Raw genomic sequence first — 23588 nt, forward strand, 5'->3', positions numbered from 1 at the left:
GTAGTAGATCGATGCATACTCAATATCCTGTTTCTATTCTGTTACAGTTTCTGGACGCTTGCGAGAAGTTCGGTATAGTTACTGTGGAAAGAACCCAGAACACGTACGTGGGCGCCCTGGTGTTGCGACAGCCACTAGACTACAAGGAGAGGCCCTTTTATCAACTGCTACTCAGAGCGAGCGTGAGTAGAGCTTGAAAATTGATTTTAATTATGCTGCTGGCTTCACTCAACGGCACCGTGAATAAATTTATTCATGACAAGCCGTGCAACTGTAATACCCGCCGTGTCATAAATTCGAATAAGATGCAACTTGCCTTGTAATGAACCACCACACGAATGATTACTACTGCTTACGTTTACGAGTCATTCCATTTTAAATCACATCAAAATCTTGCATTCCTTAAATTTTGTTATTTGCTCTTTGCTGTTTACTCATAACACAGAACAAACTTTGGTCATATAAACTGATGTTTGAGTTTTCGCGAAAAATTTTAAACAGATTCCAAATACTCAACATTTTGTATTTATTAAATGTCAAGTTCCTTAAATTGCAAAGAAAGTTCTATCGTCTTAGTTAAAAGAAACTATTTTACACTCGAGAGCAGCAAGGGAGGTATTACTTGGACGAGTAATCTCCAACGCTTCATTATTAATTCTGGACACTCGACAACATTTCTCAACTCAATTCACTGGCTTAAGGCGCAAGCATATAGACATAACAACATTAAAGATTACTGAAAGACTCGCAAAGGATAACCCAAGGTTCTGTTGCGTACCTAGCCTAATTTTGCATCCATTCTATTTAAACCTGCAGCAAAGCATATGCAAGAAACATGGTACACGTACAGACAGCAGTTCTTGTGTCGGTAGAATGCAAGCGATTTTGTTTCCAGAGTGATAGTATACAATACAAATACAATTAAATAGTAGAAGGTGATTTTGGATCGTTCAAAATACAGTTATGCATACATAATTATATTGGTAATGATAATATACATAAAATATAGGTAATAATACATATGTGTACAGAGTATTTCATAACATCTAGGACCCACTTCGGGAGTTGATTACATATCTAAAAGTAATGAAAAAAAGTCACATAAACATATGTCCTATCTGTCTTCGCTTATGAGATATAATAAATTTTATAAACAGAGCAAATTTCGGCCTCTCTTTTCACAGACTGCAATAGTTTTTTTCTTGATGGAAAACTAACAGGCACAAAGTACGTAGATTTTTGAGCACGCGTTTACACAAAATATTAGAGGAAGTTTCAGTCGATATTGAACTTCATATGTGGTTCATGCTTCATGGAGATCCGCCACATTTTAACCGAGTAGCTAGGCAATTTTTAAATCAACATTTTACAAATAAATGGATTGGTTATGGAGGTCCTATTGCATGGCCTGCTGCTTCTCCAGATTTGAATCCATTAGATTTTCATTTGTGGGGACATTTAAAATCTATTGTATACACAACATCGATTGAAAATGCTGAAATAATATGAAATAAAATAGAGCAAGGCTTCCAACAAATTTGAAAAACACCAGGAATGATAGAGAGAGTAACCAGATCGATAACAAGACGAGTGCACGCTTGTTTTCAAATGCCAGATGTCAATTCAAGTATTTTCTATAAAGATAATTAAAACAGAAAATTCATTACATCTCATAAACGAAGACAAATAGGGCACTTTTTCATTGTTTTTAAACATACAATCAACTTCCTAAGTGAGTTCCACATGTCATGAAACACCCTGCATAAAGGTCTATTTACACAGGATCCATTCTGTTCCATTCCGTGCCGTTTGATTCCGACACCAACCGGCGATTGATCGACGACGAAATAAAACTTTTTGAATATTTTCGAACGTGGTTGTTGTAGTAGTATTAATAATATTAAACAATAAGTACACATACAAGTGATATGTAAAAATAATTAACAACTTTGAACTGAAAAGTAAGTACAAAATGACGATGTGCTTCTGCATTCGCCTGTGCGCAGGATGGCAGGATATTCTCAGCATAGAACATCCACCAGTCGTTAAAAATAGTCAGATTTACATCATGTTTGGTATCGTTTTTATCAGGAAAACATCAGCAATTCATTTGTGACACGTTCATGAAAATTGAATGCAAAATACAGAAATTGGAATTTTGAGTACTGAATGACCTATTGCTGTCTTTGTTTTCACGACTAGTGTTTAGAACCCGCGGAGTGCATTGTTCGAGAGGTTTCCACCCGAGAACTCCGCAGAGTCATAAACAAAGGTCCCACTCAACCGATTTTAAGAAGCATTCCGTAGGTCACTGGCCAGCGATATTTGACTTTCAGTGACAATGGATCGACTGGGGACGGGATGGAACGTATTCAGTGTAAACTGCTCCATTCAAAAGCAAGAGAATGATACTTAATATCACCGGAACAAAACGGAACGAAATGGACTTGATGTGTCTGTAAAACCATGGCATTTCACTGGACGAACAGTGAACGTTCAGTGTAAACTGTTTCATTTAAAAATAAGAGAAAGATACTACTGCCGTCGGCACGGAAACGAATCTGTGTAAATCTAGCTTAACTGTTGGTCCAGACACCAGACATTTTAGGCGGTGATTTTTAAGACGAATATCAAGTATAACTGGATAGGAATTGCATTCGAGCTTTTGAGGGTTCGTTTCAGAGTTATTGATTCTTACAAACATGTTTGAAATTTTCATGAGAGATGTCTGACTAGAGAGTTATTTTACTGCCGGGTTAAATTGACGAGTTCAAACTCAGCGATGTCAGTAGAGTAAGTTAGAATAGGTCGAGTCAAGCAGATTCACTCTCATTTTAAGCGTATTTTCAACATCAAGCAGTCCGGTAGTGCCTTGACATCAAGTATATGCTTGGCGGGTGCTACCGTGCACATTGTTTGGAGTTTTTCGTGTGAAAAACTTTAATCGTGTATATCATTGGATTCGTAGCTCAGATCTAAAATTCAATGGCATTATCGTAATATAATATTGGTACGATCTTCCGATTAAGTCTAGACTCATAAAAATCGGAGCATCTGTTGCTGAAATCTCGTGATGCGATCCAGAAAAGTGCCACTTTCAAGATTTGCTTCACCTAGAGTTGGATGTCCTGGACTTCTATCGCGTAGAGGCGCAGATGCAAGCATGTATGATGGCAGGAGTACCTGGAGCGGCAGATTACCTGTTCTCGATGCTTAGATCTTGAAAATCAAAATTTTATCAATATTTAATCCACATTTCTTTAACATCGACTGTAAACGATCAATAATTAGCTTCAAGTATTTCTTGGTCAAGTAAGCTACTAACTGTAGCATAAGCAATGACTTTTGTAAGTCGATTTCTTGTTATACAAATAAAGGCGTACTCCATAGGGTGAAACATGATTTTCGTGTAGCATGTACAAATAACGTTAAAAATATTTTTAATGGGAGACACACTATAGCGATTGAAATAAGATTAAAAGTAATATTTGTTGGGAGTACAATATTGGCAACGTTTTGATAGATTATATTAGTGAAATTGGTGTTTTCCAATAATTTCAGTGGATTTGTTTGCTCTAATATCTTAAATTGGTTTTTTCAAATGATTGATGCTTTGTTGGAGATTGGTTTCTGTTGGGTAAATTTTCCAAGGGAATGCATATGCTTGGTGTGCTTTTTTTACCTTTTTAAAGTCTTTGGGGGGATTTAATAATTTGGAAATGAAGCTTCGAACACAATCTCGTTTTTCTTCATTTTCGTCATCTTTTGGCATGTAGAATTATCCTTTAAGATTTTTAACACTTGTGACTGAAGACATTTATGTACGCTACCATCTATAAGTAGGTACACTTACTTTAATATGTGATGTATTTGTGTCCGTTTCACTAGACAGTGAGGGCATTACCTATTCGAGATAATTTATGGGTTATTTTATTTAATGTTTCCTCCTGAAACTCCTTGCAGACGTATGCTAAATAAGTTTATAACTATTTTTATCGAGTCTCGACAGCTTCCTTGCATTTTACGATTCATTTCGTCTGATACTTTCTCCGTCAGATCAAACTGTATTATTTTTAATTCATTGCTAATCGTTCATTCATTGATAAAATTATTAACAAACAACTTGTATTAATTTTTAAGGCATAAAAAATTCGTTGATGATAAATTCATTTAAAAAAACTTATTAAAATAAAAATATTTAAGTTTTAATCAGTCTTTATCATATCTTCACATACTTATGAATTGTAGTCAGTGTATGTATGTTATTAAAATATTGACAATATTTGAGCAATGTAAAACTTTTGCTTAGGTACGTCAGTGAAAAAATACATTTTAAATAATTGATTGATTTCATAACAAAACAAAAAATTTATAACTTGAGCAGCTAAACATATTGAGAATAAAGAACTTCGGAAAACGGTTTCTACTTGTATTTGGAAGAAAAAAATTATTCATCACTTTTTTATCAATTTATTAAGCATCATATAATTTACTTCTAAAACATTTATAAAAGAATAGTGTATTCAATTTGCTTAGCACTAGATAACAGAGTACTGTTTGTCTGTTAAAATTTAATTGAAATTTCTTCAATAGTTTAAGAAAAAGTGGATCATGAATTTCGACAATTTTCTATATGCATAGAACTCAATTATAAATAAAATTAAATTATAATTATAATTAAAATTATTATTATAAATAAAATTAAGAATTCTGAAGTATCTATATTTAATTTCTTTTTATTATTAATAACTTGCTTGCATTTGAAAGAAAATTATTTAGCATAAGGTAAAATCTCATAGACTTTAATGTAAAATAGTTCATGAATACTTTGCTTCAATTTGTCTTCATCTTATTTTCTTTATTGTTTCATTAAATAAGGCAGGAAGCATGTTGCTTATTTCTTCTTTTCTTTTAGTTCAATCAAGCTCTTTCAAAGTCGGTTTTGCTCAAAAAGTATGGCAAACGAGTAACAATTTAAAATGCTCTTTAACGTGAAAAAATACAACTGCGGTATTCAATTTGCATTAATTTCGGTAGTTAATCAGAAGAAGTGAAGATTTTAGTAATCTACAAAGCCGTAAACAGTACTTTTTGAGAGATTTTTGGAAATAGTAAATATACAAGAAACATTTTGAGTTGTCAGTATTCGTAGAAATTAATCATTGTTTTAATTTGCCAATGTCTTGACAAGCGAAAAAGATCATTTTTTTTATTAATACCTTTATTTAAAAAAAGTATCCTATTTTATCTGATAATTCATGGTAAAACTATTTTTAAGGAATAAAATCTACTTAGTTTTTGATTGAATTTAATTAAAACAAAGTCGTACTTAAACTGAAATCATCGATTGTTAAAAACAATTTATCTTCCATTGCAGTTGATTATGAGTAACCTTGAATGACCTTGAATTATAGTTGTTGCGTTCGTCTTAAAACGTTCTATCAAAAGGTAAATAAAAAATTATTCCATTTAAAAAAATGAAGTTAAGTGTTAAGCTCGACAACAAGCTTACGATTATGTAACGTAAGAAATTCTTACTTTATTATAAACCAAAATCTTAATCGTACAGATTACAATCAGTCTTCCGTCTTGTAAGTACGTGGTTTTCAAATCTGACTTCTCAAAACACCGAGTCCCGCTTATAACATCCGCTGTATTTTTAAAACACACAACGCTTTGCATCACAAGACAGCGTTTCGTTTAAAAACTCATTTAATAACGCCCGTGGTTTAATTTATTTAAATCCATAGGCGAGTTTTCGTTAAAATTGAACAGGCATGCATAGAACAGGGTACAATTAAAATAGTTGACGAATAAGCACATTGCGGTGCTCGCCATAATCGGGAAGGTACCCCGAGGTCGGACTACAAATGACTTTTACGTATATGAATTTGAAATGCTTGCAGGACGGGTTGAACAATGAAACCACGGGAGTAGAAATCAAGGTGGCAGACATACAGAACAGCCCTCCAGAATTTCTAGACTCGTTAACGGGTGTGGTGCGAGAAGACGATCCCATCGGAACCCTGGTTATGACTGTCAAAGCTAGGGATGGTGACAGGGGAATGCCAAGGAAAATGATCTACGAATTGGTCACCAGTGAGTTGATGTCGCATTTTGCTTTCCTGTCATGCAAAATTTCATATGTCTAACATAGCAAATCTTTTTGGTAATTATACGTAGTATTAAATGTGACGAAAAAATGTTTGACTGCCATTAACCTCTTGGCGATATACTTTTCATTTAAAGCGCGATAAACTGGCGACAGTAAATCATGTGTTAAACTTTATTAAGTCTAATAAAGGGAAGACTTAGACCTATTCATTGTAAAAAGTATCGTCAAAAAATTTATTAAGATCTGTAGAGTTGTTCGAATTTATAAAATTATTAGAACATTCTATTTTCTAATATGAATGATTTCCGAGTAAATTTATTTCCAGTTTGTAGGAGTAGAGATTTCACCCTTCAAAATGAGATCAGGTGGATTGTTATACGATTTTTTTTTACAAAATTAAAGCAGTTCAAAAGTCGACAACTTTTCCGTCACAATTTAATGATCCTTTAATTCTGTGGAAAAGTGTATATGTATAAGTATACATAGTTAAATATGTGAAAACAAATATTTTAAAGCATGTTAGAAAGAGTAAACAGAATTGAAGATTTAAGAAAATCGAACCGTATATGGCACACCTGGAAAATTTATAAAGAAAACCGAAAAAGGTTTATTTTCCTACCAAAAATAAATCTTCATTTAAATAAGTAAATTAAACATCTAATATTAATATTAGAATCAAATTAATTTTTAAAATTTTATTCAATGTTTTATGTTTTTTACACATAAACACGTATGACATGATTGAAACGCCACGTTATTCGTTTTGAGTACTTTTAGAAATTTTAATATTTACCTTTCAACGAATAATTTGCATGTTTTCCAGTAGAATCTATTACTTATTTATCAATATTTTGTGGTGTTCCATATTGTGTACGTTCCATATTAGGTGCACTCACTTTATACATATTCACGTATAAGTGATTAAAAAAAAAATGACGTGTACTAAAACCACGATTAATCGAATCTTGATTGTCTACAATCTACATATATCAATAACAGTACAGTAGGACAGAGTAGAACTCGAATCATGATTTAATGGCAGTCCAACGTAATTTAGAGAATTGGTCTTTAAAGAAATACGTACTTCATCTTTTTTAGTCCTAAATCAATGAATAGAGATCCTGCTATACTTGACAAGTTCCAACTTTAGTAAATTAAATTTTAGTTTTTCCATTATAAAATATTATTAGAACTGTACCATTGTTAACTGTATGATCTGTTTAAAAAATTTCATAAAATCTGCATAGATCCATTCGACTATTTTCTTCTGGACGACGAAACCGGCGAGCTAAGAACGGCAAAGCCGCTAAATAGAGAGGCATTAAAGGATTCGACGGGTGTGCTTACACTGAAGGTAAAAGCACGTGAATTGATCGATGGCATACCGGGTAACGACAACTTGACGGTTTCGACGGCGGAAGCGACGGTGACGATAAAGGATGTCAACGATGAGCCACCTACTTTTAATCGTCGCGAGTACAGTATTAAAATTCCGGAGAATGTACCGAATGGCACGCCTTTACCACATTTAGATATGACCGTCAAGGATCCCGATGTTGTGAGTATTCTTACAGCATGAAATTTCATTGTGAAGTCTTACAAATTTTTTTCGAGGAAGTAACATGTAAAACTACTATAATGGTTTTATTATCTTATTTGCACAAGTACCAAAGTTGATATACAGGATTATTTAATTTTCTACAGATTCATCTAAGAATATAACTTTTTCCTAGGACGCATTATTCTTCCTGTTAGATGTAGATATTTGCAAAATGTATCTTTTTTGTTTATTTGCCTACTGATGTAAGGCTTCTTCTCTAGCTTTATCACAATATTCATCGATATAATTTAAAATTTGATTAACAAGGATGGAACTATGATTTTGTAAACAACTTTAATAAACGTGGTCTACATCAGCGAACAGTTCACGAATAGACCATTTCTAGGACATTTAATTTGCATGCTCTTCGCGAATAATTCGCGAACTTTGGTGTAGATGCACCTTTAATCCGTAAGCTATTGACCATTGGCCATTAATGTTTGCATTTCAAGATGTATCACTCTGACAAGGCGTATTAAAGAAAAAAGTATAACTCTTAGGGCTTCTTCGTTATTAAATATTTTAGATAATGGCTGGCATTTAAACTTACATGACTATAAATCAGCTTGTAAACTTTACAGACGCAATGTAATGTGATATTTATGAGTGCATTGAACTTGCAAGCCTTCTAATATCGGATTGTTACAGGGCCTGAACTCCGTATTCTCCCTACGTCTAGAAGACATTACGGATGGTGCCTTTACCATCGAACCCACTATGGCAACTGGAAGCACATCTGTGAACATTCGCGTCGCAAATGGCTCACTCGATTATGAGAATCCTAATCAACGCAAATTCATCATTCTGGTAAATCCGTGGTTTTTATCCTATCGATCTACGTACATCTACATGTTAAGTATCTACTATGACCTCAAAATAAAATTGTGTTTCTGCACTTTCTTAGGTCGTTGCGGAAGAAGTTCACACAAATCCTAAGCTCTCCTCGACTGCGACTGTAACTGTCTCTATTACGGATGCGAATGACAATTCGCCTACTTTCAAGAGTCCCACTTACACGGCTATCGTGCACGAAACTGCAACTCCAGGCACACCAGTTATAACGATCACTGCCAAAGATCGCGACAGCGGACGGTGAGAAAAATTGCCAAGATACAATATTAACTGTTGACCATGTTCATTTTTCAAATGTAGAGGCCAAAGATTAGCATATGCTTTCATAATACGCGAAGTGCAAAAATAATGAAAGCAAGTGAGAAATTAAGCGATAAATCTTTTCTTAGCAGCTAATAAAAGTGGAGGTTGTGATTGTATTTAAGATCCCCACAAATCAACGCGATTTTCCACAGCGGCAGCGAATCTATGCCTATGGTGAATTCGCGACGGATTAAGAAAGAAATACGAACTGATATTAGTTCGAAGAGGATACTACGAAAAAATGGCTACCGTTGCGGAAAATTCGCATCAGTCTGTGGAATCCTTTACGCTTTCATTCTTTGTAATTATTTAAGTATGCAATGCATATATTCTCTTGAAAGATGTCTGATTTTCACACAATATTTTTATTTTCACCAAATTTTCATATAAAATAAACAATGAAAAATTAAAAAGAATACTACAAGTATCTTGTTTCAAACACATATTTTAAATAGGTATTTACGAACTATAATAATTATATAACATTCGAGCACTCAATAATTGTTGATAATGTTAATTCCAATTATTTTAATCATGTTACCAGTATTCTATATGTACCTATAATGAATACTATCAATTCTAACCAGCATAAGTAATAATATTAAAAGATACTTTAAGCTTAAAATTGCGAATATGTATATGTCACACTCAGTTTCCTGATTACAATTAACATCATATTTATTTGATAAATATTTAATCTCAGTGGGTTTTAATCAAAGTATTTGTAATTTAAAATTGGGTGTCCGTAATTGTGGCATTAAGAACAACAACAGACTAACTCCACTACTCAGAAAAATAAGCAATCTAAAATATGGGGTTGCTTTGTAATAAATTAATGCTACTAACTCAACTTCGGAAAAAATGTGGCTTAGTGCATTTTTGCATTCAATGCCTCAATCGAGGATTATATTAATTGAACTTCATAATTAAACTTTAATAAACAAATTGTGTTATAGATTCGGTACAGCTGGAATAGCTTATCAATTACTTGGACAAGGTGCTCAACACTTTTCCGTAAATAAAAAAACTGGAACTATTACGGTTGCTCCTTGTCCAACTCCTGGAACCTCCCCCTGCTTAGATTATGAAGAACAGACTGAGTACTTCCTTACCTACAAGGTGTGTGTGTGTAATTTTTATACTTCTATACATGTAAGATGAATACAAATTTTTACTTAACCCAGAAAAGACGATTCGTTATGTAAAAATAAATTAAAAACAAATTAGCTTTGAAATTTCGATAACGAATCAGCGGAGACATGGATGAGCAAAACGTTACTAAAAGTCACTTTTGTGTCGTAAATCCAGGGTAACCATAATACATAATATTTACTTACGTACATTAACTTTTAGCATTAATATTTTTGTGTACAAGTTACCTAAATGAAAACGAAATGAACGACATGACAAATAAGTCGAGTGAAAATACATTTGTTTAAATCACGTATCTTTTTGTTTGCTAGGCGACTGATAACGATGGCCAGGGACAAACAACAAGTGTTTCATTGCGAATTAGCTTATCCGATGCAAACGACAGTCCTGTACGATTTTTACAAGACAAATATCGCGCCGTCATAGACGAGGGAGCTGAAAAGTTTGAACCCGAATTAAAAGTGCAGGCCAGAGATAAAGATAAAACATCTAAAATTACATACGCAATTGTAGGGGGTAATGAACTAGGACTCTTCGCGATAGATCAGGATTCTGGTGAAATTACAATAAAAAGCAAAGGCCCTGTCGATTTAACAAATTCGACTCATGACTGGATCGCGCTTATTATACAAGCGAATGATGGAGTTTTTGTTGACTCTGCTGTTGTTAACATTACAATTCGTGATGTTAATAATAATGCACCGGTCTTTCCACAAGACTTATACACTGCCAGTATACCAGAAATATCTCCAATTGGTACGACATGCATTAACAATATTTATTACATAAAAGTAAAAAATAAGAAACCGCTTCATCATCACATTTAAAAATATCAAATTTTTTAGGAACGATCGTAGATGAAGTGACAGCAACAGATGCTGATACGGGAATTAATGCAGAACTTATTTATAGAATACAGAAAGGAGCATACGATGACTTCACAATCAATGAAACGACAGGCGTAGTAACAGTATTCAGAAAATTAGACTTTGACAATAAAAATACATATCATGTAGAAGTTATAGCACTCGACAAAGGTATACAAATAATTATTATGGTTAAGGATATTTGTATTGCAGCTTTTGGTACTGAATATTTATAATTTATTTCTTTATAGGAACTCCTAGTTTAACTGGTACTACAACTTTAATGATAAATGTTGAAAACAGTAACGATAAAGCGCCATACTTTACACCAGAAACTCAGCGAGCTGAAGTTACTGAAGATACGCCAATAGGTACTGTTTTTACGACATTGAAAGCTGCAGATCCAGATAGTACAAATTTGGAAGCATTAAATTTTGCAATTTCTGAGCCAATTACAGCAATCGATAGGAATGGCCAAAGAGTCAACGATAGTAAATCTTTTAAGGTATGTTTGAATCTTTCGTTTAGTGGTCATGAAAACTTAATATTCTTATACCAAAATGTTACTAATATTTGCAGGACTTTTTCGCTGTTGATCGTACAACTGGTCAAGTGTCTGTTGTTAGACCATTAGATCGTGACAGTGCAGCAACAGTAAGCATTACTGTGGTTGTTAGCGATACAACAGCACCTACGTTACAACAGGGAAGAGGTATCGTATGATATTTCATACTCAATATATTTATAACTGCCTATTAAAATTGAACTAATATCGTGAAATATTGTTTACATCTAATATGTTCCTTCTACGTATAAATAGGCACCTTAGTAGTTACAATTATTGACGTAAACCATATGGCTCCGGAATTTTTGAAACCGTGGACAAGAGAAAATCCACGATATTTAATAGAAATGCAGGAAGAACAACCAACAGGTGCTGTCGTGGGAGCATTTACGGCAGTAGATATAGACAGTAATATAGCAGGCTATGCAATTGAACCCCCAAGTCCTTACTTCAACATAGATAATATCACAGGTCAGTTTAACTTCTTACTTAATTTAATAAAATTGTAATTTTTTCTGAAAACTGTTCAATCCAACGTTTGATCTGCAACCACCATTTGACTAAATTTTTAATTATGCAAACAATATCACTCAGCCAGTAAAATGGAAACGAATACAGATTTTCTTTGTTGTTGTTATAAGTTGAATATACATGATAGTGAAAAGTGTGCCAAAAAGAAAATTACGAACTCTAATGTATAGTACAAAAAAGAAGAAAAATGTAACGACTGCAACGCGACTGTCCAGGTCATGTTGTAAAGTCCAGATTAAAATGGATATGCAATGTTCCCCTCCTTGAATTTGACATACATTATTTTATTTTTCATATCGAGATATTAAGTATCTGATAATAACATTAAGAGGACGATTCAAAGACTCTTACGTTCGCTTAAATCATAGTAAAAAAAAAACTGCAAAAAAAGAGTTATTAATCTAATAAAAATTGTATATTTTGCAGGAATTGTGCGAACTAGTCAAGTCATCGATTATGAAGAAACAAAACAATTGGAGTTCACAGTAATTGCTTACGACTCTGGAGTTCCGCAGCTATCTACAACTGCAAAAGTAACAGTCACTGTAATAAACGTTAATGATCAAGATCCCAAATTTGAGAAAGAATCCTATAATGCATCTGTTAAAGAAAACTCGCCAGCAGGCACACATGTTACTGTTGTAAAAGCAATTGATGGAGACGAAGGTCCATTTGGAGATGTCAGCTACAGTCTTATTGGCGATCATGCTGCTGATTTCAATATTGGTATACTAAAATCCCTCACACAGACTAAAATAAATTTGTTTTCTGTATTCTTTATTTATAAATATTTGTGTACGTAAATTATAGGGCATGAAACTGGAGAGATCACTGTAGGTAGTGCAGCTGTTCTTGACAGAGAGATGACGCCAGAAATTACTATAACAGTAATGGCTAGTGATGGTGCTCATATAAATTCTCGTCGAAGTACCACTGTCCCAGTTCATATAAAGCTTATCGATGTTAATGACAATAGACCAATATTTTCACAACATAGTTACAGAGCTTCTGTTGCTGAAAATTTACCTGTAAATCCACCTGCACCCATTCTGCAGGTAATTAAATTTTATCAGACAAGTTTAAGGTGTCAAAAGATCTAACATAATAAATAATGTAACTAATGTGTAATAATTTTGTTTTAAGGTAAGAGCTGCTGATCACGATGAAGGAATTAATGGAGAAGTTTGGTATACTATAATCCGTGGAAATGAGAACGAGTCGTTCTCCTTAAATCGTGAAACAGGCATTTTATATCCTGGAGCAGCCCTTCTTGGTAGAGCTGGCTCTTACAGGATTGAAGTGGAAGCAAGAGACGGCGCAGGTAACGGTCCACATTCGGATAAGTGTTACGTAGATATTCGAGTAACACCTGTAAATCAACATAAACCACAATTTGTTTTACCTGAATTAACAAATGCCACTGTTGAAGTACCTGAGGTATGCGAAGTGTAATTTATCAATGGAACAATGTTTATTTATTGAATGAAATAAATGTAATGGCAAATCAACATTTTTTTAGAACGCAGGTGTACCAAATTATTTAATATTAACAGTAAAAGCTATTGATAGAGATCCTGGTGAAAATGGACGCGTAAGTTATCATTTAAAAGTTGGAAATCGAAATACTCAAGAGACGGAAGAATTTTCAATAGATCAAGAAACAGGCGAATTAAGGTCAAAAATTATTCTCGATCGTGAAGCAAAGAGCAAATTTGAAGTAAATAATATCTATTCTTTTCAAATTTTCTTAATAATCTCATCTGAAACTAATATTTAACTTCATTAATTTTATTTTAGCTTGTTCTCGTAGCTGCCGACCATGGCACTCCTACAGCATATGAAACATTGCGACTTCTTACTGTACAATTGGTTGACACAAACGATAATGCACCACAATTTTATGACGAATACCATTTTCACTTATCCGAAAATCGTCCCAAAGATTACTTTGTAGGAAAAGTAACTGCAGAGGATAAGGATGAAGGGAGACATGCAAAAGTATATTATTATATAGAAGCTGGTAAGGACTCAATTTTAATAGGAAACTTTGAAAACAAAAATCGGAAAACTTTACAAAAACTAAACGCGATTGTTACAGGTAACGAGGATTACGCTTTTTACATGGATAAATCCGATGGCAGCATCTATGCAAATAAATCTTTTGATCGTGAAACTCGTGACAAATATGTTTTGTCAATTTTGGCTTCGAATGATCCTGACATTTACATAAGTCCCATAGAAGCAGGACGTCCATTAATGCATACTACAGATCATGGTCATGTAAACGTAACCATAACTATTCTCGATGAAAATGATAATTTTCCAATTTTCGAACGCAATGATTATTACGCTGGAGTTAATTCAATGGCGAATGTGAACGATTTTGTGACAAAAGTAACAGCATCAGATTTGGACGTTGGTGACAATGGTACTCTTCATTACTATGTTGCTAGTGCAAACCTGTACAAATACGGGTCTGAAAAACCTAGCGGCTCTATTGTTCCAAGTCCTTTTAATGTAACTCAAGATGGTAAACTTATTACAAGCGGATATATGGCTGAATACAACCAGGATAGATTTATTGTTGAAGTCATAGCAAAAGAAACTGCTATTCCAGAAAGATATGTTACGACTAGGGTTCATGTGAGTCATTCATTTTAGCAATATTTTTATACGCATTAGTTTATTTATTTATTGATCGTGTTCTATTTTTAAAGGTTTGGGTATTTGAACCCTCTCAATTAATAAGAGTCATCCTATCACGACCTCCCGAAGAGGTCAATCGTGAACGTGACGAGATTGTATCAGAATTGTCAAATGCAACTCAAAGTAGAGTTGTCGTTGATGATATTCGATACCATGTAGATGCGTCAGGTCATATTCGTAGAGAATGGTAATAAATATTTAATACAGCAAAAAAGAGTCTTCAAGATAATGTTTATGAAATAATAATCAAATATATTCTACAGGTGTGATATGTATTTACACGTTGTGGAACCAAAAACCAAAACAATCACTCCTGTTCCACAAGTACTAAAAGTTATTGATGCAAAATATGATTTCTTGAAAGATTATTACGCAGGCTTTGCTATAGAAAATGTTGTGGTAAGTATTTTTTATGTGTAGGAACATAAATATGTATCGATAATACTATCACCTTTTTAGCCTGCTTATGCTGGTATACAAGAAGAACCGTTTGATCCTGCACTGGCGGCTCTAATAGCTTTATTGGTAGTTTTATTAGTTGGTGCAGTTACAGTGGTAGTAGTGTGCTGTTGTTTACGTCATTGGTAAATATTAAAAGAATTACTGATAATTGATTATCATTGATTGTTAACATGTAACATGAAATTGATTGCTTTCTACAACATTTTAGGGTGATTACTGTACCAAATGATATAAGAAAAAAAGATGGCCTAATAAAAAAGCAAATTATTGATGAACTAAATACTACAGAAAATCCTTTATGGATTGAACAGTAAGTTAAAGACTATTCTTTTAGAAAATACAATACAAACACATTAAAACGTTAACAAATATGAAAATTAATAACCATAGGAAACTCAAACTATATGAAGAACAAGAGTTAACAATGCAAGTATTCAGTGAACCTGAAGGCGGCCTAGGTACAGAAAGACGAGGAAGTGGTGTAAGCGTCGGTATGGGTGATACATCTCAAGATAATACATATGCTACTATTCAACGTCCATTACCTACGAATAGGCACCGTCCAACAACACCAGATTATACTACACTTCCAGGAAATCATAATGTATGTAAGAGAAATTTTTCAGATGAATCATCGAATCATATAGAATGCAGCTAAAGTTAAATTAGATAAGTAGACTAGATCCAATTGATGACTTTGTATAATACAAAGGCAAAAGTGTAGAATAAAACTGTTTCACATAAACCATCATTTTTAAGGGAAATAATTTAATTATTTGAATACAAATTTCACATGTAAAATTTCAACATTACTTATTTTTGTTCTTTAAAAACTTAAACATTCTTGTCTTAATATCTATATAAATGACAAAAACGTAAGCTTTCAACCACATAAGCATCTTACAGATGATACTATGATTAGTAGTCATTGATTCAAAACAAGTTTGAAATTGTACTTTATTCTTTCAATAGCCTGAGTTGGTTTTGATATTTCAAGATATAAATTTTCCAAAAAAGAAATAAACATACGCGTATACATACACAATAATAAACGTAAATCAGGTTATCTAAATATCTCTTCTTATTGTGGAAATATAAAAAATATTTTACATGCAATTTAAGTAGTATCAAGAGACCAATACGTTGCAAAGAATACTTTTTTCAAAGTCATAAGTTTACTTACTTGTTCAAGAGTTATAATTTTTGAGAAAAAAGTTGGCATTATACTTGGATCAGTAATAAAGTCTATAATTTTCAAAATTGTATAGTCTTGCTAGATATCTTTAACAAAATACGTAATGGTAATTCAAAAAGTGTCCGATACTCCGTGAAGTAATCTGTGATCGAAATTGATCAAAATTATATAATTACAGAAATCATATTTAACTTCAAATACTAGGCAAAGAAATGTTTTAACTCATCACTGTTAGTTGAGCATGCCCGTTTTAAAACAAATATACATATTTATGTCATTTGTTTTATTGCAGTTATATGAATCAGCCATGGGTTTCCAGGGATCAACTTTTCAGCCATCCTCAAACGTAATGCCACAACTTATACTTGATCAGGATGGTCAACCCCAATTCGTTTCAGGGCTAGTATAAATTAAGTTCTCCGCCAACCCCTTTTTAAATCAATGTATACATCTTCATACGTTATTCTTCATTCATGGCTCTAAATGTTGCACGCGCCTTTCAGGAGAAATACTCGCATGCACACACCTTTTCGACAATAATCTGATAATATCGTTAGGTTTGTCTGCGAGTAGACGCGTGTACAAGAGCAAAATTATCCCGAATTATGCAAAAAAATCTACTCGTAACTGTGCACTTTTTGCTGTACTTCAGTTTCAACTCTTCTCTAAAAATGAAGAATATACAAAAAAAAGGGTAACGACGAACAACAGTCAATATTACTGAAATAAATATTTCCCTGTAGCTGGTGTGTGCATGTATATATGTGTGCGTTGCCAACCTATGGTCACATTTAATTAATTGTTAGACTCACTGTTAGGAAAATCAAAAATGCTAGATAATAGACACTGTGAAATAGCTTAAAGACCGAAGCTTGGCACAACAGATATATGTATATAAGTGTATGTGTAGATTCCGTCCAGCGCAATTTTCAGATTACTTCCTCACTAGTTTAGTATTTATATATTGTGCGTACGTTTTACAGGTGAAAAACAAAACGTACTTATAGTGTCATTCCTTTCTACGTACACGAATCATCACTCTTACATTACGACATTAAGACAGGAAAATGTTATAGATAAAAAAAACTAATTCATATTGTTAAAGTACTTGTAATAAGGAAGAAAATTCGATCGTAATATCAACATATATTATATGTTCGTGAATAACTATTATTTACCATATACGTTATATTTATTTAAGTTAGGATTAAATGACTGATTTATATATAATTAATCTGTGATTTGATTACGCCCGTGTATGTGTATGTGATGGTTAACTTGCATTTGAAATTTTGTATGACTCGTTGGCGATGGGCGGATATAGTCATATCATAGCTAGTTAAATGGAGTCATTTATATTAAATTTCAATATTATATAAAAACATAATCATTCTACATTGTTTGCAAAGATCACATCACTTTCATCGCTTAAACCATCCTCAATAAAACATACATGGATTGGGGTCTATGAAATTTATTGTAAATGGCTCTAAGTATACATCATGTACTCAAAGAACAATAACTTAACTATGATCATGTTACATCTATAAACATTTAATGTAAAACTAATATTAGTATCATGATATTACTAGATGGTTATAAATATTCCAGTTAGTAAAGGTATCTGTTTATTGATTATAAATTTATTGTAACATATTTTATGTAAGTCATTGATAAAAAGAAGTATTCATACATCAACATTCATCACACTTACATCATGTGAAAATAAATATTCAAATCTGTGTATATTTAATTCTTTTCAGTATTCATATTTTTAGTTTTATCTAATTGTTTCTCTCCTGTCTTACTATTAGAATTAATATTTTTTTGTTTTGATACATAATTAAAACTTTGGACTACAGAATTAGCTTGTTCAGTCCATAGTTTATAACCCTTTTTTGTGGGGTACTTTTTAACACTGAGACATGTTAAACAAGTCCATTTTATTCCTTTCTCCGGTTTTGACACTAATCGTACTTTTGCTGTCTCACCTGGTATAAGTGGTGATTGACAACATTTACAAACTGTTCTTTTAATATCAGGTTCTCTAGAATGAAATCACACTTGTTTAGCTGTTTAAAAGAAAATCTGATAATTTTGTTTGAAGAACTCACATTCGTAGAACAGATTTTTTTGCACAACCAATCATTACATTACCGTAATATGATGCTGCTACTCTATTTTTTAATGCTATTACATGACTTGCCTAAATAAAAAAACATGTTTAATACTTCAGCGATCATTGCAAAGAAATATACATATATCACTATCAAGAAACATTATTACCTGATACAAATAATTCATCCGTTCAAATATATCTTTACCTTGACAAAATTTTATATCTGTATCTATAACAATTATAAAGCAGATTTTTGAAATTATAGATATACCTTTAAAAAATGTCAATAATAGATTCTCATGCTAACCCATAGTTATCTTTCAATTTAAAACAGTTATGTTTTATTCCCCGTTTTGTGTTATAATTTTTAACAATAACAGTAAACTAAGAACTATACTACCAGTTAATAAAGATTAATATTTTATATAAATTTTTGAACATTATCAACAAATAATATCAACATCCAATATTGTCATAAATTCTAGGTTATACAATACGGTTGCTATACTGGTTTCCAACAGATGTTTTTATTGTAATACTGGATAAATATTATGTATCCAACTTTTATAGTAAACAAAACTATTAATTTCTATCTACTTGTATCTCCAAAATTTCCATCACGGTAATCGACATTCTACTGTTTCTACATAAAACAAAATGGGTTGTAAATAAGGGTCAAATAATAAAACACTATTGGACAATCGATACGTGTTTCGTCGATGTAATCGTTCCACTCGGCTCGTGCTCGGCTCGTTGGTAGCACAAATCCATCTTAACGTGTAACCACGTGCAAGATGTAATCTATAATCAAAAATAAACTATAGATAATAGATAGATGTAAAGGACGGTGTTTATAGTGCACTTAGATATGGTTATGGCCGCGGGGAGCGAAGGTTGCAAGGATGTAGACTGCAGATGCGTAGATTCACTGCGGAGCACGTGGTCAGCCTCTTCTTGACTTCTTAATCCCCTTGTATGTATTATATTTTCAAATTTATAAGTTTTATTAAGTTTTATTTAATCTAACATAAATGTGAACTTCACATACAACTATCCTTTTGATGTTAGAATGAAATTCATTTGAGAATTAATTATTAACCTCAAAATTCTCAGTCTGGTTCTTAGTCTCTTGTAAAAAGACGTGATAGGAAGCTGAGGAAAAAATCAGTTACTCATAAAATTGGCGGAAAAATGATTAAAAACAGTTATACTAAAAAATAAAACCACAATTCATATTTTATTTGTATATTTTAAGAGATGATTCGTGCAAAAAATCTTAAATAAAAAGAACCGAGAAAAAGAATTTACATACCTATACAGTACTGTCCTGTAAAAAAGCTGCGGACAGTTCCAATGTGCCGCTCTTTTAGGAGACTGGTATACACTCCATGACAAAAAGATAGCACACCTTATATTCTCCCATATTTTGTCTTAAAAGCTGAGTAAAATACATATTTTCTTTTGCTGATAATTCAGGGCATGTCTGTGTATCCAATTAACGAAGCATCGTCCACAACATATACATCGACAGAATTCTAACACAAAAAATGTAAATATTATTGTTTGTAAGCGAGACAAAATAATAGCACATGTAGAAAATCTACGCTTTCCAGGTACACTGAAGCTTGCGAGTTGCGAACATCAATCGCGAAACATAGTTAATAAAGTCCATGATATTATCTCGTATTAAATATTTGTTGAAAAAAGGCGAAATATTATCAAAAAAGGAAAGAGATTGAACGTGTGTGAAATTCACACTATAATAAAATTGGAAGAACAACATTCAGTGACAAGATATAACAAAAATTATGAATAGAAATCGAAAAGTAATAATGAATTTCTTAAAAAATCCGGAAAAGTATGGTAAAAGGAAGAGTTCTAGATGTCCGCAAAGTCTAAATGCTCGGGAACGACGTGCAATACCAAGCGCAGTATCAAATTCTAAGATGACTGCATGGCAAATTGTTCAAAGTGTTGATGTAGACACTAATATAAAGAAAGTGAGACGGCGACGAGTTAATCTCTGAGAGACATCCATTGACCACATGTTTGACGACCAAACATTTTTCCCAACTCGCTTTTTTACAACAGGGAATTCCATATTTCATCCCTCCGAATGTATCGAAAGGTCTGTAAAGGTGAGCGCGGCACGACCCTCGAGACCTTCGGTCTTGAGTACCGATGCCTCCTTCGAATTTACAGGACAATACCTGTAATCATAAACAGCCACATCTGCGAGACACTCGTTACCGTCTCCTCTACTAATCCAATATGCCTTTGCTTTCTTCCATAAATTTTTCTGCAGCTACCACCTCCACTAAAAAAGCTGACCAAGGAAGACCCACCCTCGTTCATGTCAGCTAACAAATCAAATTCGAGTATTTCAACGTAGGTAAACCCCGAAACGTCGCGTTGGAGGGATGAGAGGGCACGAGTAAAGAAACGTTGAAAAAAATCATTACTATCAATCGTGATTGTGCTGCCGAATTTCACGGAATACCACATCGCGGACGCGTGTTCAAGTCAGTTCATTGACGATTTAAGTGTGTGTAAGTGCCAAAAATGTTCTCCAATGCGGAGTATTTTGATATGTTTTGCGCATACATAGAGTTGCAATACAATATTTCGGCGGGTGCGCGGCTATACAATGACAGGTACCCGAATAGGGAAGCTGTCTCTGGAAAAATATTGACACGTGTTGTGTGGAATTACATAAGAAGGGACAATTCACGTCGGCTCACACGTGTGCGGGGAGGAGTAGGACTGTCAGGTGCACTGACACTGAAGACCTGATTTTGGACTATGTAGAAGAAAATCCAAGTACCAGCGTCAGGCAATTGGAACAATTGTTTGGGGTACCACACTCTACCGCACATCGCATATTGAAGGACTCCGGTCAACGATCGTACCATATTTACACGGTACAGGCATTATTGCCTACCGATTTACAGGCAAGGCTATTGTTCTGCCAATGGGTAATCAGTGCCTACGAAGAAAATCCCGAAATGTTGAATAACATTTTATAGACGGACGAGAGCACCTTCACCAGATCCGGTGCATTTAATAGGCGAAATGAGCACCTGTGGAGCTATGGCAACCCTTTTGCGACCAGGAGCCTTTTCTTCCAATACCGTTGGAAAATAAATGTATGAGCTGGAATTATAGGCACTGAAATAATAGGGCCATTTTTCTTATCGCCATCATTAACGGCAGCAGAATACTTAGAATTTCTGCAAAACCATTTGCCTACATTATTAGAGGATGTGCCCTTAAATGTTAGGCAACAAATGCTATTGCAGCAGGATGGAGCTCCACCGCATTTAGGTCAACAAGTCCGCCAATATTTAAATCAGCGGTTTGAAGGACGATGGATAGGACGATCGGGACCGATCCCTTGGCCACCGCGATCTCCTGATCTTAACCCGCTTGACTTTTTTCTTTGGGGGTACATTAAGCAAAAAGTTTTTGCGGTCGAAATAGATTCGGAGAATACGCTACGTGATCGCATAATTAGTGCGTTTGCCGAAGTGCGGGCAGAAAGAATTGTACAATGTGTGCACCTTTCCTTAATAAGAAGAGCGAGACAGTGTATTGAAACTGGAGGAGACGTTTTTGAACATTTACTTTAAAGTGTAGTGTATTGTTTAGTGTAGTGATAGTTTAATAATAGTGGTACATGACGCGAAAAGGACGTCCGAAACAAGTGGAGTAGTACTGTCAACTAGCACGCTCGCGCGCACCGACGTCTGGGATTTAAACTGCGCGCCCCGGAAGTCGACTTCTCAAACTTCAATTACTTATATCTTGGAAACGGAGTCTCGGATCTCAAAACGGTAAAGGACTTTTCGATTTCTTTTATCACCAGGAATATGCATGTTTCCGCTTTTACCATAATTTTGGGACACCCTGTATATTGACGGCCTATCAACTATCATGAGGCTCATGCAGAATTTGGATATGATAATTGGGCCGAACTGTTATAACTTCTGCGTGGAAACCGACATGCGCCACATCGACTTTTCTGAGAGATCGCTTAGCGATGCCGCAAAAAAGGCCCGAACATCCTTAAAAGCATCTAGGAAGGCAGAGGAGGCGAACATCGACCTGCATGGCCAAATGTATGGTGCAGGCATCGCAGATTAGAGATAAACAAAAATTTCAAGGATTAAAGTGTTCATAAAACTTTAAACGCGTTTCTCTCAAAACCACATTTTTCAAATTGGGAGGGCGGATGTCTCGGTAACTATTGCATGGATCAATTTGAAATTTTTACAGTAGCTTTGCGTTCAAATATTCGCGTTTGCGAAAGGGAACGCATTATTGACAATGTACGGTATTCAAAATTTTCAGTTTACGAGGATGAAACCTCGAATTCGACAAACGATAAATGGGTCACCATAGCGGTTAAGTATGTTGAGCCATGTCGTTTGTCAATTAGAACCGAATTGTTACAATTAATTCATCTGGATGCCAGCGATTGTTCAGCAGAAAAGATTTTCAAATCTTTCGAAAATCAGTTGCTGAAAATGCAAATTGGTTTGCAAAATATCGCAGCCCTTAGTTGTGACAATGCCTCGGTAATGACGGGTAGATACTTTCCATTCAAGTCGAAGTTACTTGAAAAACATCCCAATGCCGTAACATTGCCATGCGAATGCCATTCTGTAGCATTGGCAGCAAGTACTGCTTATGCTACAATTCCCAACGAATGTGACAAATTGCTCAGAGGCGCCGTTTCTTACATAAACTGCAACCCTAAACGAGGCTGCTATTTTCTGTCAATTCCAGAAGGGCTTCAAGAATTCTCCTGTAAAAGTTCTCAAATTTTCTGATACACGTTGGCTCGCAAGGCACCAATGTGTCCAGAGATTTTTATTTATCTGGGACGATTTAGTTCGATTTTTCTCAGAGCAATAATTTTCTGAAAAGTCGAAAACTGTTACAGAATTTCTGTCTTCTCTTAGCAGATATGACATTAAAGGGTATTTCTATTTCATGGAATTTATCCTCAATATTCTAAATTCTTTCAATGCCTCTTTCCAAAGAAAGAAGACGATGATTCAGGTGTTACAGTTGCCCTCTTCAGCCAAACTACTCCTATTTTTTTAAAATAAATTTTTAA

General features: G+C 34.0%; 2 protein-coding genes across 2 annotated transcripts in view; one reads left to right on the forward strand and one right to left on the reverse strand.

Annotated features, from left to right (window-relative positions):
- The window catches only part of Cad87a (cadherin 87A), a 298057-nt gene extending 279964 nt beyond the window's left edge, over positions 1-18093 (forward strand). The window contains exons 5-27 of the mRNA XM_076391323.1: positions 48-182; positions 5907-6099; positions 7363-7673; positions 8364-8522; positions 8620-8807; positions 9827-9989; positions 10334-10778; positions 10868-11059; positions 11140-11393; positions 11468-11600; positions 11709-11924; positions 12411-12710; positions 12795-13039; positions 13128-13421; positions 13504-13701; positions 13782-14004; positions 14083-14627; positions 14702-14877; positions 14954-15089; positions 15150-15274; positions 15361-15462; positions 15543-15756; positions 16640-18093. Coding sequence (XP_076247438.1) covers positions 48-182; positions 5907-6099; positions 7363-7673; positions 8364-8522; positions 8620-8807; positions 9827-9989; positions 10334-10778; positions 10868-11059; positions 11140-11393; positions 11468-11600; positions 11709-11924; positions 12411-12710; positions 12795-13039; positions 13128-13421; positions 13504-13701; positions 13782-14004; positions 14083-14627; positions 14702-14877; positions 14954-15089; positions 15150-15274; positions 15361-15462; positions 15543-15756; positions 16640-16756 — 5064 coding nt within the window. The 3' untranslated portion in view covers positions 16757-18093. The remainder of the gene's footprint in view (positions 1-47; positions 183-5906; positions 6100-7362; positions 7674-8363; positions 8523-8619; positions 8808-9826; positions 9990-10333; positions 10779-10867; positions 11060-11139; positions 11394-11467; positions 11601-11708; positions 11925-12410; positions 12711-12794; positions 13040-13127; positions 13422-13503; positions 13702-13781; positions 14005-14082; positions 14628-14701; positions 14878-14953; positions 15090-15149; positions 15275-15360; positions 15463-15542; positions 15757-16639) is intronic.
- Rpp21 (ribonuclease P protein subunit Rpp21) lies at positions 18094-19407 on the reverse strand. The gene is made up of 4 exons (XM_076391334.1): positions 18774-19407; positions 18634-18695; positions 18462-18553; positions 18094-18394 (listed from the first exon to the last, which is right to left on the reverse strand). Exons 1-4 carry the CDS (start codon positions 18775-18777, stop codon positions 18097-18099), a joined length of 456 nt encoding a protein of 151 aa, XP_076247449.1. The 5' UTR covers positions 18778-19407; the 3' UTR covers positions 18094-18096.
- Between the last annotated feature and the right edge of the window lie 4181 nt (positions 19408-23588).

This window comes from Calliopsis andreniformis, chromosome 2 (genome assembly GCF_051401765.1).
Source record: "Calliopsis andreniformis isolate RMS-2024a chromosome 2, iyCalAndr_principal, whole genome shotgun sequence".
Taxonomy (NCBI): Eukaryota; Metazoa; Arthropoda; class Insecta; order Hymenoptera; family Andrenidae; genus Calliopsis; species Calliopsis andreniformis.